General features: G+C 42.5%; 1 protein-coding gene across 6 annotated transcripts in view; it reads left to right on the forward strand.

Moving 5' to 3' along the window:
- The window catches only part of LOC138749912 (fibronectin type III and SPRY domain-containing protein 2), a 29,722-nt gene that overhangs the window by 2,486 nt on the left and 12,562 nt on the right, over window positions 1-14,674 (forward strand). For all 6 annotated transcript variants that reach the window (XM_069911951.1, XM_069911955.1, XM_069911954.1 and 3 more), the window contains exons 2-9: window positions 1,480-2,304; window positions 3,498-3,593; window positions 4,066-4,299; window positions 5,013-5,035; window positions 10,674-10,795; window positions 12,065-12,220; window positions 13,465-13,599; window positions 14,439-14,595. In XM_069911951.1, coding sequence (XP_069768052.1) covers window positions 1,540-2,304; window positions 3,498-3,593; window positions 4,066-4,299; window positions 5,013-5,035; window positions 10,674-10,795; window positions 12,065-12,220; window positions 13,465-13,599; window positions 14,439-14,595 — 1,688 coding nt within the window. In that variant the 5' untranslated portion in view covers window positions 1,480-1,539. The remainder of the gene's footprint in view (window positions 1-1,479; window positions 2,305-3,497; window positions 3,594-4,065; window positions 4,300-5,012; window positions 5,036-10,673; window positions 10,796-12,064; window positions 12,221-13,464; window positions 13,600-14,438; window positions 14,596-14,674) is intronic.

The raw sequence follows: 14,674 nt of genomic DNA on the forward strand, positions 1-14,674 counted from the left end.
GGAGAGGGAGGACTGGACTGGACTGGGGGGAGAGGGAGGACTGGACTGGACTGGGGGGAGAGGGAGGACTGGACTGGACTGGGGGGAGAGGGAGGACTGGACTGGACTGGACTGGGGGGAGAGGGAGGACTGGACTGGACTGGACTGGACTGGGGGGAGAGGGAGGACTGGGGGGGGAGAGGGAGGACTGGGGGGGGAGAGGGAGGACTGGACTGGACTGGGGGGAGAGGGAGGACTGGACTGGACTGGGGGGAGAGGGAGGACTGGTGGGGGAGAGGGAGGACTGGACTGGACTGGGGGGAGAGGGAGGACTGGACTGGACTGGGGGGAGAGGGAGGACTGGACTGGACTGGGGGGAGAGGGAGGACTGGACTGGACTGGACTGGGGGGAGAGGGAGGACTGGACTGGACTTGGGGGAGAGGGAGGACTGGACTGGGTGGGGGGAGAGTGAGGACTGGACTGGGGGGGGAGAGGGAGGACTGGACTGGACTGGGGGGAGAGGGAGGACTGGACTGGACTGGGGGGAGAGGGAGGACTGGACTGGACTGGGGGGAGAGGGAGGACTGGACTGGACTGGGGGGAGAGGGAGGACTGGACTGGACTGGGGGGAGAGGGAGGACTGGACTGGGTGGGGGGAGAGGGAGGACTGGACTGGGGGGGGAGAGGGAGGACTGGACTGAGTGGGGGGGGGAGAGGGAGGACTGGACTGGGGGGTGAGAGGGAGAGAGAGAGGAGCTTTTAGAACATGGTTTAAAGAACAATCCAGAATACTGATCTCTGAACAGGTACAAATGCTGAGCTGCTCTGGTTCTCTGTAATTTAGTCATTGAAAAGCAATCCAGACATTTGATAAGAACAACTGCATCCTGGATCTAAACATGTCCCTGAATGTTTAGCATACGTGCCACTCCATTTTTAAACTTTGGAGTTCAATTTCTATTTGCTGAATGTTTGCCTCTTGATAGTCTCAACTGAGACTTCTGGACATTTTTGGTCTCCCAATTTCCTTTTGTGAATGGTGGTTTGAACTCATCCTCGAACCTTTTCCTCTCTCAAACTGGTCGGTAATCTCTTCCCATGACAAAGCTCAGAAGGAAGTGGGGTTTTTTTTTTAGGAATCTTTTGTCAGGAATGTGAATGATGTGCCCTCCCTAATGTAGAAAAATTAATGAAGAGGGAACATGGTTATGGCTTGTGAGAGATTACTGGCCAGTGAATTTAAAGGACTTCTCAGAGCATTGTTTAGTGTTTTATAATGTTTTGGCTTCTCATTTTTTTCCAATCTATGTACCTGTAGACTCAGATTTTCACATTCTGGGAACCGACATGAGAGATATTTGAGATGCTAAATGATTGGAATAAACTAATCAGAATTTATTAGTGATGAGCTGACATTGTATAGTTAATTAAGACTGGGACAGATTTGAAGTTTGGGATTTGCTTCTGATATTGTCTGTTTTATTTTCTATTCTCCATAGGATTTTGGGGCAAATATATTCAGGGTGAAGCTACATGTTTTTCCCACACATCTAAAGAAGATGGAGAGCCAGCCAGATGAATCCAGCGGTCCAGAACCGGCGACCAAGAGTCCCAAACAGAAGGATACAGGCAAAGGATCCTCAACCTCCCAAAGAGCAGAAGAGGGAGGAGGTGTGGAGGGTACGGAGCCAGAAGGATTTCAGTTCTACCATATGGACCTCTATGAACCAAGGGAACGGTTGGGGATTTTTGCAAAAGCCAAAGTGGGTGATTGTCATCTGGCTGCCCTGCAGGATGCACCACTAAGTATTCCCCACTCTAAGGAAGAGCAAGCGGCAGAGGGACAACCCATAGAGGTGCTGAGCCATGATGTCCACAGAGAGGACAATGGCTATTTGTCTTCTCCTGAAGCAGAGTTGAGTACTGGTCGGAACCTGATGGAATTTTCCAACATCCTCCCAATGGAAAAGCAGTTTGATCCCTTCCAACAAATAGTCGATTACTCAGAAAGTGCAAGTCAATACAGTGAAGGGCCTGTCAGCCCTGTGTCAGAACCATGTTGCATTGAAGAGACTAAGGCAGAGAATACCCCAGCTAAGAGTGGAAATAATGTAGCAGAAAGTGTTGGAGATCACAGCATACTGAGAAACAATGCCTCCAAAGAAACAGATCTCGAGTCAGGTGACCAGGAGATTGCCCAGGACATAATCCCTGATGTTTATTGTCAATCATGTGATATCCCGATACCTGCTTTTGAGAAGCTTTTTGGATTCCACAAACACCATAATGTGATCCCATTAACAGAAGCAGCAGCGGCTGCTAAGGTATGGATGGCACACTGATCCTGAAAGCCACTAAGCTCAGTCAATGGTTGGCAAGGCCAATAATTATTGCCCAGAGTTCTCCCTATGATGTAAATATTCCCACATTGCTTTTAAGTGGGACTTCCATCCAATTTCCCAAAGAATTTCACGGTCTTGTGAAGCGTGTAAGGAATCGTCTGCATTCGCCTGGATTACAGGACAAAGCAGTTTGCTTGATTGGCATCCCATCCACTGCCTAAACATCACCACATATCAGCTCAGACACTTCCTTATTATCTACCCCTACCCCTCCACAATCCACACTACGGTGTTCATCTGATCTATTGCTCTCAAGATTTTGTACACCTCTATGAGTTTAACACTCATTCCCCTGTGCTCCAAGGAATAAAACCCTCTGGATGTTCCCTCCCCTTTATATACATGATATCTCCCCTCACCACTTTATTCGCGATAAAAGGACCAAAATCGAAACTAAATAACCAATGCTCTCCACAAATGCTGCACGATCCACTAATTCATGGCAGCTCCTTTTTATCATTGCAACGTCTGCAAGTTTTGTGTTTCTCTTTCATTTACTGCTGTTCTGGCTGCAGATTGTACCATCTAAAAACTCATTGTGGCATGTAAAAAAAAAAGGAAAGAAAGAGAGGGAGGAAGTGAAAAAAACGAAGGAATATTCAAGAATGTAGTGATACTTGTAGAAGATGGTTTCAACTGGTACTTTGTCCATTGAGAGGAGGGATGAGCGAACTAAGAGGTTGTGTGGAGACTCAAGGGGTAAATGTGGAAAGACTGAAGCGGCTGTTCTCCTCTAAGCAGTGAATTGTCAGAGTAAATATGTTAGAAGGGAGGAAGAGGAAAGAGTGTTTTCAGTCGTTAAAGGGTCAGTAATCAGAGAAGACCGTCAAAGATGATCACCAAAAGAACCAAACGTAAGATGAGAAAAGCAGAAAATACTGGACTTACTGAGCAGTTCAGTGGAGAGATAAATAGCATTAATGCCTCATTAATTAGAGTGGTTGGGATTGAAGGAGCTGTGGTATATACAGGTCCAGTAATGGTGTAGGGATGGGGGAGTGCGATCAACTCGATTGCTTTTCAAAAGATCCATCCCACCTTTGAGCCTGATTCCACAACTGATGTTTCCAACTTACTTCCAGTTTGTGGCTTTCTCCCCCCCACCCCCACCACAGTTTGAGTGCCTGAACAGTCTGAAGAAGCTTGAGCACCAATTGATACAGATGGAGACATTTTCTAACCACTTGGAGGAAATCTTTGTTACTGTTGAGGTAAGAGTTTTATTTTTCTACTTCTGTGATGTTGAGATTCCGCACCTGGCCCACTGTGCGCATTAGCAGGAAGACCTATCTTTCCAATGAGATGATTTTTTTTTCAATTTACACATAACAGCACGATAACAGGCCCTATCAGCCCATGGGCCCCTGTCTACAATTGACCTACACCCTCCAGGACATTTTTGAACAGTGGGAGAAAACTGGAGCCCCGGAGGAAACCCACACAGATGTGGAGAGAAAGTTCAAACTCCTTACGGACAACACGGGATTCAAACCCCAATCCCAATAGCTGGCGTTGTGCTAACCTCTACACTCATCATGCCGCCCCGAATGAAAAGCTGTGTAATACCATGTTTTCCTTCCCACAGATGCTGGGTGGCTTTCTAGCTTTTCTGGCATTCCGGAGTTTGCAATTTCAGTGATGCGCTGATATCATTCTTAGCATTACGTTGTGTTTGAATCTCAGGAGAACATTGGTAAACAGGAACACTACCTGGAACTGCAGTATGACGACTTGATGCAGTTTCTCGTTCAGCGTTTTGAGGACAGGAGCCAGGGGCTGGAGGAGGAGAAGAACCAGAAGCTGGAGAGGTTGTATGATTTGCTGTTGAGCTGTGGGTGCAGCATGGATGGCTACAAGGAGCTATTAGAATCCACTGATACGCTCTTCAATACTGAAGACAAGCAAACCTTCCTGAAGGTAATCTCATCAGTAGTGTCTGTTCTCATTAGATATTTGTAATTCTCATTCTGGCATTCCTGTTTTCCCAGTCCTCATAGTGGATTTTCCCTCAGAACTGCTCCAGAATTCCAGTTGCATCATTCTCTTTCTGATATTCTCCCCTTGAGATTGTTAGGATAGAATACAAACACGTGCATCACAAGCAGTAAGGCCACCCAGATCCTCAACTGATCAGTCTGTCTAACAATAACCTCCACTCTAACCTACCCTGCTGGACTTTCCCTTCCTCATGTATCTACTTCTGTTTTCATTGTCCTTTGAGAAGAGAGGTCTAAAGAATTATAACCCTCTGAGAAAATGCTTAACATCATCAATGACCTAAGAGGTATATCTTTATTGAAAACATTGGTCATGGGTTTCCCTCAATAGAGATCATCCTCCACGTTCACCCTGTCAGACTTCTCAGGATCTTGTATTCTTCATTCATATCTACCATGGCCCTTCTACCCAGCTGGTCCAACCTTTCCTCACAACACAATCTTCTGTGAACTTCTTCCAGATAAGAGGTGGTGTATGGAGGGGCCTCTGGAAAATTGGTTGGGAGAATGGAATTGGAGAATGAAATATTTTAATAAATTTTACAGATCTCAATTTTAGATGATTTAATTTTCGAGTGAGGGTTAGACATTCTGTGATGATCAATGAATCTCTTTCTTCTTCATAACAAACAGAATGGACAAACAATACTGGCCAGGTAACGTCAGAATTGATCTCTGCATTTTGTGTTTACACTGGAGTGTCACATTGTGTTGTGTTGACAGTGGAATGCCGTTTCTGTGTTGGCAATGGAGTGCTATGTTTCTGTTGACAATGGAGGTCCGCATCCACGTCGACATGGGAGTGCCATGTTTCTGTTGACAATGGAGTTCCGCGTCCACGTCGACATGGGAGTGCCATGTTTCTGTTGACACTGGAGTGCCGTGTCTGTGTTGACAATGGAGTGCCGTGTTTCTGTTGACAATGGAGTACCGCGCCTGCATCGACACGGGAGTGCCATGTTTTTGTTGACAAAGGAGTGCCGTGTCTGTGTTGACAATAGAGTGCCGTGTTTCTTTTGACACTGGAGTGAAAAGAGAAAAGTTCAGATAACACCCAACACATCAAGAAGCATCCGTGGAAGGAGAAACAAAGTTAACATCTCAGGTCAAGCTCTTAAAGCTGAAGTGTTAACAGTTTATCTTTCCAATGATGTGGTCTCTATGGCATAGAACATTTCAGCACAGTCCAGGCCCTTCGCGGGCTCACAATGTTGTGTTGACCAATATAAATCTGCTTAAGAATCTACACCTTACCTATCTCATAACCTTCAATTTTTCTTACATCCATGTGGCTGTCTGAATCTTTTAAATGTCCCCATTGTACCAGCCTCCACCACCTCCCTGGCAAAGCATTTATATAAAAAGAAACTTGCCCCTGACATCTCCCCTAAACTTTCCTCCCATCACCTGATGTCCTCTAGTGTTTGCTACTCTCATGCCTTGTTGCGGAGAAAGAATCAACTACCGACACCAGGGTAATGCTTCGGAAGAGTTTTATTAGCAAGATATCTCGGAGAGCATGTCCAGCACCGAGCCTGAGCTTGCTCTGCTTACAGCCAGTTTTAACAGAGCTTATATTATAATAAATGGCAGTGCATTCCTGCATGTGGGCTTCTTGTTGCGGTCAACCTTTTTTTTTAATAACTTTATTTATTTGTTCAACAAGGTTATTACATACAGTAAAAAAAAAGTACATATTATGAACGATTTTTAAAAAATTATATATAAAAAATAAGAAAAAGAAAGAAGAACCCCCCCCACTCTCAGACAGCTCTCTTTAGGAGAGCCAAAAAAAGAAAAAAAACGAGAAATATATTTACTAAAATCTAATCAAGGTAAATCTAAATGTAAATATTCTGAATATAAAGACCACTTATTAAGAAAAAAAGTATAATTGTCATGTAAAACATACGAGATATTTTCCATTACCAAACAAGTTTTCATCTCATTGTGCCATCTATTAATATCAATCACATTAGCATTTTTCCATGTACTTGCTATACATTTTTTTGCTACAGATAAAGCTAAATATACAAAAGCAATCTGAAATTTGTCTAATCCCAAATCTTTCAAAGGATTCAACTCACCCAACAAAAATATTGTCGGGTCCAAGGGTATTTTGATCTTCTACAAATGTTCCTAAAACAATTGAATTGCTTTCCAAAAAGATTGTATATATACACATAACCAAACAGCATGAAAAAAAAGTTCAAACCAAATTACCACATCTAAAACAAGAGTCTGATTCATTAAAAGCATATTTTTAAAAACTTTTCAGGTGTTAAATACAATTGAAGTAAAAAATTGTAATTAACCATTGGATAACGAACATTTATCAAACTAGTAACACGATAATGACAGATATCTAACCAGTCATCCTCAGAAAAATTAAAGTTAATATCCTTTTCCCATTTAATCTTAGATCTATCCCATCCCTTTTTCCATACTTTCCTGTAATATTTGGTACATCAATGAAATATATCCCTTCTTTGGTGCAATCACAAGAAAAGATTCAAATTTAATCATTTTAAGTAAAATCATATCTCTACCAAATATTTGTTTTACTAGGGATCGAAGTTGATAATAAACGAATAAAGAATTCTCATTAATACCAAAATCTTCCCTCATTTGATTAAAGGATAAAAATTGACCTTCTTTAAAACAATCCCCCAAATTTTTTATACCTTTAGATTTCCAATGTAATAAACAATGATTATACATTGAAAAAGGAATAAGTTGGTTATTATATAACGGTGTTAAAGTCAATAATTTACCCTTAGAACGTATCGTTCTATTTTTCCTCATCCATAACTTCATTAAATGTTTTAGTATAGGCACATTATATTGTTGTAATAAATTTAAATTCCACCGAAACAAAAATTGATGTATTTCAAATTCAGAAATATTCGCCATCTCAATTTTACCCCAAGTAGGGGTTCGTTCCAAATCCATTAATGAACTAATAAATTTAAATTGAGCTGCCTCATAACAATTTTGAAAATGTGGTAAGCGTAATCCCCCTTATGCATATGTCCAGGTTAGTTTATTCAAAGCTACTCTCGAAAATTTACCCTTACATAAAAATTCCCTAACCATTTTATTTAAATCTAAAAAAAATTCTTAAGTCAACACGGAATTTCGTCTGACTGCATTAATAACCTTTGATACCTGTTCTTTCTTTAACTGCCATGCAAGTACCTTATGCGCTTTCTCACCCCATTCATAATACCGTTATTTAGATCTATTAATCAAGCATTCAAATTGATAAGATTGCAACGTATTGTATTTCAATTTCAATCTAAAGAACTATCTTCTGATTTTCTGTCACGTCTCTTTGAAATTCCTTTTCTAATTCATCAATCTGTTTCTCTAATTCAAGGCTCTCGGTCAGATAATTCTTTTTAACCTTAGAGGTATAACTAATTATTTGACCTCTCAAGTAAGCTTTCATAGCATTCCACAATATAAATTTACTCTGAACAAAGTTAACATTTTCTTCCAAAAAGAGGATTAATTTGTTTTTTAAAAAAATTCAATAAATTCCGCTTTTTTTTTTAAACAGCATCGTATTAAATCTCCAACGATAGCTGCACGAATTTTGTCAAAACTCTCATAAGTAAAATACAACAAAGAATGATCTGAAATTACCCTACTTTTATATTCTGCTTGCAGTATTTTCCCCTGTAAATGTGCTGATACTAAAAAAAATCAATTCTGGAAAAAGATTCATGTCTAAATGAATAAAAAGAGAAATCCTTCTCTGTTGGGTTAAGACGTCGCCAAATGTCCACTAAATTAAAATATTTCATCAAAGCTCGAATTTGAATTGCCATTTTAAATTTTTTAACATTTTTTGGAGATTTATCTAATAAAGGTTCCAAAACACAATTAAAACCTCCAACCAGAACATTTTCATTAACTTGCCCCAGAAGCAGAAATTCATCCAAAATAAATGCCTCATCATCCACATTCGGTGCATAAATGTTAAGTCCAAAATTCATTAAAAATCTTACAATTCAACTTAAGAATACACCCTGCATTCATTTCTATTGATTGTAATTCAAAAGATAAATTTTTATGTTTCAAAATTGGTACTTCCTTAGCTTTGGAGTTAAATGGGAAAAAAAAACATGTCCAACCCAGTCCCTCTTCAATTTTATACTTTTTCATTCAAATGTGTCTCCTGTAAAAAAGCAATATCAATCTTCATCTTTTTAATGTAAGCCAAAACTCGCTTACGCTTGATCGGGTTGTTTAATCCCTGAACATTAAAGGTAGCAAATTTCAAGTTCGACATATCTAATACAATTGTTAAATACCAAAAATAATCACAAAATTAATAATAACAAAGAAAAAAAAAGAATTTTTTTTAATATATGGGACCCTCAAATTAAAATATATAGCCCCTCCAAATAAAAATAATATTCGTTAATAAGAGAAACGAAAAACAAAAAAAACCTACCAAAAGGTAGTAACTCCCTAAAAAAAACTGGGTGTGGATTACCCACTAGTGACTGATGACTAACAAAGAAATTAGTGCAATCCCCTCCTCCCCAGCCAGGCAATCAAAAATATTAACATATTACAAAAAAAATCAGCCTTGAGATTCCAGTCCAGATGGTGAACTCATTTCAAGAGTAGGTGAGCTCTTTCCATCACCGTTCTTTCCACTTCTGCCATTTTGCCCATTTCCAAGTCCATCAGGTTTTCTTTTAGGAGATAATGGTGGACTTCTTCTTTGTCCTCTGACATCCGGTAACGAATTAGCAAAAACCATTGCTTCATGCTCACTCTCAAAAAATTGAGACTGATAGTTTCCATAAAACACTTTCAACACAGCAGGATAATGAAAAGCAAATTTGTAACCTTTACGCCATAAAACATCTTTAACTGGATTAAATTCACGTCGGCGTCTGATGACATCTTGACTCAAATCAGGGTAGAAGAAAACTCTGCTATTCTGAACCATCATTGGAGCTTGCCTTTGTCTTGCATTTTGAACTGCAAGTTGAAGAATTGTCTCTCTGTCCAAATAGTTCAAACAACGAACTAACACAGCTCTTGGGGGTTGACCAGGTAGAGGTGGTCTTCTTAAAGCTCTATGTGCTCTTTCCAATACCAATCCATCAGGAAAGGACTCTGCCCCCAACTTGTGGGGAATCCAATTTTTAAAAAATTTGACAGGATCTTGACCTTCGATACCTTCTGGCAAACCCACAATTTTCACATTATTTCTTCTGCTTTGATTTTCCAAATAGTCCATTTTTTTTGTTAACTCTTTTTCCTGGGCTCCTAAATCTTTAACTAAATTTTCCACCTTTACTATTGTTTCAGTATTGGATTGTTGTTTACATTCAGAAATAGAAGCTTCAAATTTTTTTAAGTTTTCCTGATTTTCTTTAACTTCTGCCTTAACCACAGTTAGGTCTGAAATCATAACAGTATTCATTTGAACCAACTGGTTCAATTGACCAGTGATAACATCCAAATAAGAAACAATACCTTCAAACATCATGTAAACAGGCTGAAGTGCAGTTCGAAATGCAGGATCCAGTTCCATAATTTGTAACTCACTTTCTTCCAGCTCTTCTTCCATTTCCTGTGCAGTAGTAGAGTAAGGTAAGTCCTCTTCTTGTCGATCTTCAAAAGGCAGCATTCTAGTCATTTTGCTGCGAGTTTGGACACCCAACCCTGTTGCGGTCAACCTGACAATAGTTTATCATTATCAACATTTGGCAATAATTTAATCATTGTTTCACAGAATTCCAAAGCTCGTGTCTGCAGATAAATCGCAACCTTGAGGTTCCCTGCCTCCACTTAAGCAATATGCAACTGATTCTTGTACGTTCTTGTAAGCAACTTATGGGTGAACCCTTAACCCTCTGTGTTCAGATTTTCCTCCACACCCCTGGAGTAGGGTGTTAGCTGTCTACCCTAAGCAGTTGATTCTTTCCAGCAATTTCTATTTCCAATATGTGACATCTGCATATTTTTGATTTTCATGATCACGGGGTTGGATCACTGTATCATCTTTCGAATGCTGCACTGAACCTGTAAATCCTGGAATGCTTTACGAGAGCTGTGTTAAAGCATTTATGGGTCACCGTAACACTTTCCTATGTATTAACCATGCACAGCTAATATTGAACAGCCCAGAGTTGACTGCTGCTGCTCAACCTCTGCTAGAAAGAGTACACGTGTAATATCAGGTGGCAGGGATTTCCCAGACCAGTACCAATACCCCCCACCCCTACCATTCCATTACAGTTTCATTGCTTCTTCTACCGTCCACAGATTGGAGGAGTTTCTCCAAGAGGATCTGAACCCGGAGCTTCCGACTCCTCTTGAATTTGAGAATTTTCCAACAGATACAGCTGAGGTGCAACAGTTAATAGATTCGATCAGCAGCATTCCAGGTATGTGAGGAGTTCACGCATATGCCCGCACGCAAAAGCCCAGTTCCCCTTCACACACTTCACGCATCCACGTACACGAACGCACACCTCCCCCTCACACACTCTTCCTACATACGCACAAAAGCATACATGCCGCCTCACACTCAATTCCTGCGTGCACACTCACATGCATACTTACATCCCCCATGTACTTCCTGCATGCACACACACACATACACACCTCCCTCTCACACACTTCCCACATGCACACACATGAATACACACCTCCCTCTCACACACTTCCCACATGCACACACCTCCCTCTCACACACTTCCCTCACACATTTACCCCCTCCATAAATCTTCGTCCGCGAAGCCAAGCCAAAGAAAAGACACCTTCCTCTCACACATTTCCCACATGCACACACCTCCCTCTCACACACTTCCCACATGCACACACCTCCCTCTCACACACTTCCCACATGTATACACCTTCCTCTCACACATTTCCCACATGCATACACCTTCCTCTCACACATTTCCCACATGCACACACCTTCCTCTCACACACTTCCCACATGCACACACACCTCCCTCTCACACACTTCCCATATGCACACACCCTCTCACACACACTTCCCATATGCACACACACACCTCCCTCTCACACACACTTCCTGCATGCATACACATCTCCCCCCCCCCACACACATACTTCCCACATGCACAGCTTGCATGTACGCACACCTCACACTTCCTCCCACACACAAACCTATCACATATGTTCCCTCTGTCATGAATCTCCATCCTAATCACCACCACCCCCCACCCCTCCCCAAACCAGGGCCAGCGTGCAGACATGCGGTCTAAAAGCTGAGCCTGCATTCCCAGTGTTGTGTCAGGTCCTTGGAGAGTGTACTGAGGAGGCTGTGTCCAAATCTATGTCTGATCCTCAGTAAATGCATAATTAACAGTAAATTAATTGTAAATGATAATTGATTTCAAGCTTTTGAATATTTCTGACATTCTGAAGCATTTTCAAATACAGTAAACTTCACCCCCCCACCCTACCCCAGGTATTCAGTACCTATGGGGATTGCTAGATGTCAGCTAAGTGAATTAGCTGGTTGCATTTTTTTAATTTTTAAAAAATGTTTAAATCCTCCAAAATATTCTGGAGGGTGTACTCTTCACCAAATGAGTGAGTTATAGGCGTAGGCTATTTCCCTAACACTGAGATAATGCTGATGTCCAATGTTTCGATACCGTGTCTGTTTTGTTTCTACACAGTGCCGTCTGCCCCTTCGATGTGTCCCCAGACCCCCGACACAGCAACCTCCACCTCAGTGCGAGTCCGCTGGAGCCTGTCAGCTGACGACACTGTGGAACATTATCAGTTGTACTACCGAAAATTAGAAGACAAGACGCAGGACAAGGAGACAGCGGGTTTGTATCAAGGGCTGGCGTGGGAATGCAGCTCGACAAATGACTTTGGACTGTTGTCAGACAGTTTTTCAAAGAGTGATCTTGTTTCATTGCAAAACCTTGGGGAGGATTGACAGTACGAGGGTGATGGGTTGTCTCCTCAGGAAACGGAGATGCTACCTCCGGTCAGCTGTGAGAGGAAGAGAGGTTTGGTCATTCTGTGGAATGTGGTCATTGGCGACAGAAGGGAACAGCTTCTTCCGCCCATAGTTCTGTGCAAAACGCAGACCCAAATTACAACTCTGTTGCCTGCAGGTGATACATATATCTCCATCCCCTTCATGTTTATGTCTCTCTCTCTCTCTCTCTCAAAACCTCTTAAATCTTACCATTGTGTCTGCTTCCATGACTACTTCTGGCAGCTCGTTTCAGGTACCCACCACACTGTGTGTGTGTAAAAATAAAATGCACCATTCTCTTGCCTTAAATTTGAACTACTCTCCCTCCCCATTCACCTTAAATATATGTGACACTTTTACCCTGGGGAAAATGATTCAGTCCATCCACCTGGTCATTGCATCTCATAATTTTATAAACTTCTATCCATAATACCATAAGACATGGGAGTGGAATACAGCTATTTGGCACAGCTATTCCATCATGGCTGATTTACTAAGCTTTACATCCCCACTCTCCTGCCTTCTCCCTGTAATCCTTGATTCCCTTCCTGATCAAGAACTTATCTATCTCCACCTTAAATATCCCCAACCTCTGGGTAAAGAAACCTCTCCGCATCCATCTCTGTTCAAAAAGGATGTATTCTGAGGCTGTGCTCTCTGGTCTCAGACTCTCCCATGTAGGAAAAATGCTCTCCACATTCACTCTATCCAGCCCTTTCAGTATTCGATAGGTTTCAAAAAGATCCCCTCTCTTTCTTCCAAACTACAGAAAGATCAATCCCAGAGCCTCACATGAAAACCCTTACACTCTGGTGACCCTCTCTAATGCCAACACATCCTTCTTTAGATAGGGAGCCCAAAACTGCTCACAATATTCCATGTGTGTTCCGACCAATGCCTTATAAAGCCTCAACATTATATCCCTGCTTTTATATTTTATCCCTCTTGCACTCACGCGACTCTGGGAAAAGCTGTTGGAACATAGAGCAGGAAGTGCAGAGTTCTGCTGAGACAGAACCCTGAGCTGAGAGCAGCAGAACCTGGAATGGATTCAGATTTCCCATGTAACCAGAGTCTGTTCCTCAGATGCGACGCTGAGAGTGAAGGAGATGTTCTGCACTGTGAGGAACCTACAGCCTGGCTCCTTGTATCAGTTCTGGGTCACAGCCATCAACTCGGCAGGGACAAGTGACGAGAGTGACCGCACAGTCTACACCACAGGTAATGCCCTGATCACTGCCTTCTGCTGCTGTGTTCACCCCTGAGCCATTGAGGGTTGGGGGGTGGGGGGGGGCGGGGCAGTGTGGGAGCTCTGAGGGTGTCCGCACATGGGAAATGAATTCCAGTGCCTGCAATGCAGTGAGGTTTTGAGTGGGCACCAGCATGTACAAGAGCAGTCTGAATCAGTGCGGAGCAATTGGCACCGCCAATTCATTCAGTATCTGGATGGACACCAAACACTAGGCCAGACTTAAACTCATAGTTAGACATCCAATTAGACGCCAGGCTAGATACCAAAATAGACCAGATTAGACACTAGACCACATACTACACCAGACATTGGATTTGTCACCTATCACAGATACAGCCACCAACAGACACAGGAAGCCCTTAGCCCAAGGGTTTGGTTTTGCTGCCATTTGCGAGTGACATGAATGGTATCTGTTGGGTGTGTAGCATCATTAGGAGGCACACACTTCCCACTGCCTCCCTGAAGCTGTTGTCTAGTCTGGAGCTGTGCCAGGATATTAGTCTGGACATAGACTAAAAATCCACACTCCCTGCTTGCCTGTGCCCTATGCAAGTGGGCTGAGGGTCTTGACCAGGAGCCAGTTGTGCAGCACCCCAAGAATGAACCCACCTCCTCCAGAAATGGAACCAGGCTCTCGGGCTAAAAGCAGAGGTCTCCGTGAGATTGGGGAACTTGGGTGGACCCTCTGGTTGCCCAGAAGGCAGAAAATGGAGCTTCTACAACCAGGGATGGCTTGAAATAGTCAAACACTCCAGCCCTGGGAAGCCTAATGTGTGTCACCGCCACCTCAACTTGCTGTGTTTCTCAGTTCCTCCAGCACCCAAGATCAGCAACAGAACTGTGGCAGTCTGCCAAAGTGCAGTCTTCATGGAGTGGGACCCAAACAGCAGTGGACCCCCACAGTCCTATACCCTGGAATTCTGCCAAGTCTGCAGTGGCTGTGATTGGACAGAATCACTCACAGAGTAAGTAGTGACCAGGTATTAAGAGGAACATTGGCAACAGTAACCCTGGATAAATCCAACTTCAGATCACTAAAACAAG

The sequence above is a fragment of the Narcine bancroftii genome, chromosome 14, assembly GCF_036971445.1.
Source record: "Narcine bancroftii isolate sNarBan1 chromosome 14, sNarBan1.hap1, whole genome shotgun sequence".
Lineage (NCBI taxonomy): Eukaryota > Metazoa > Chordata > Chondrichthyes > Torpediniformes > Narcinidae > Narcine > Narcine bancroftii.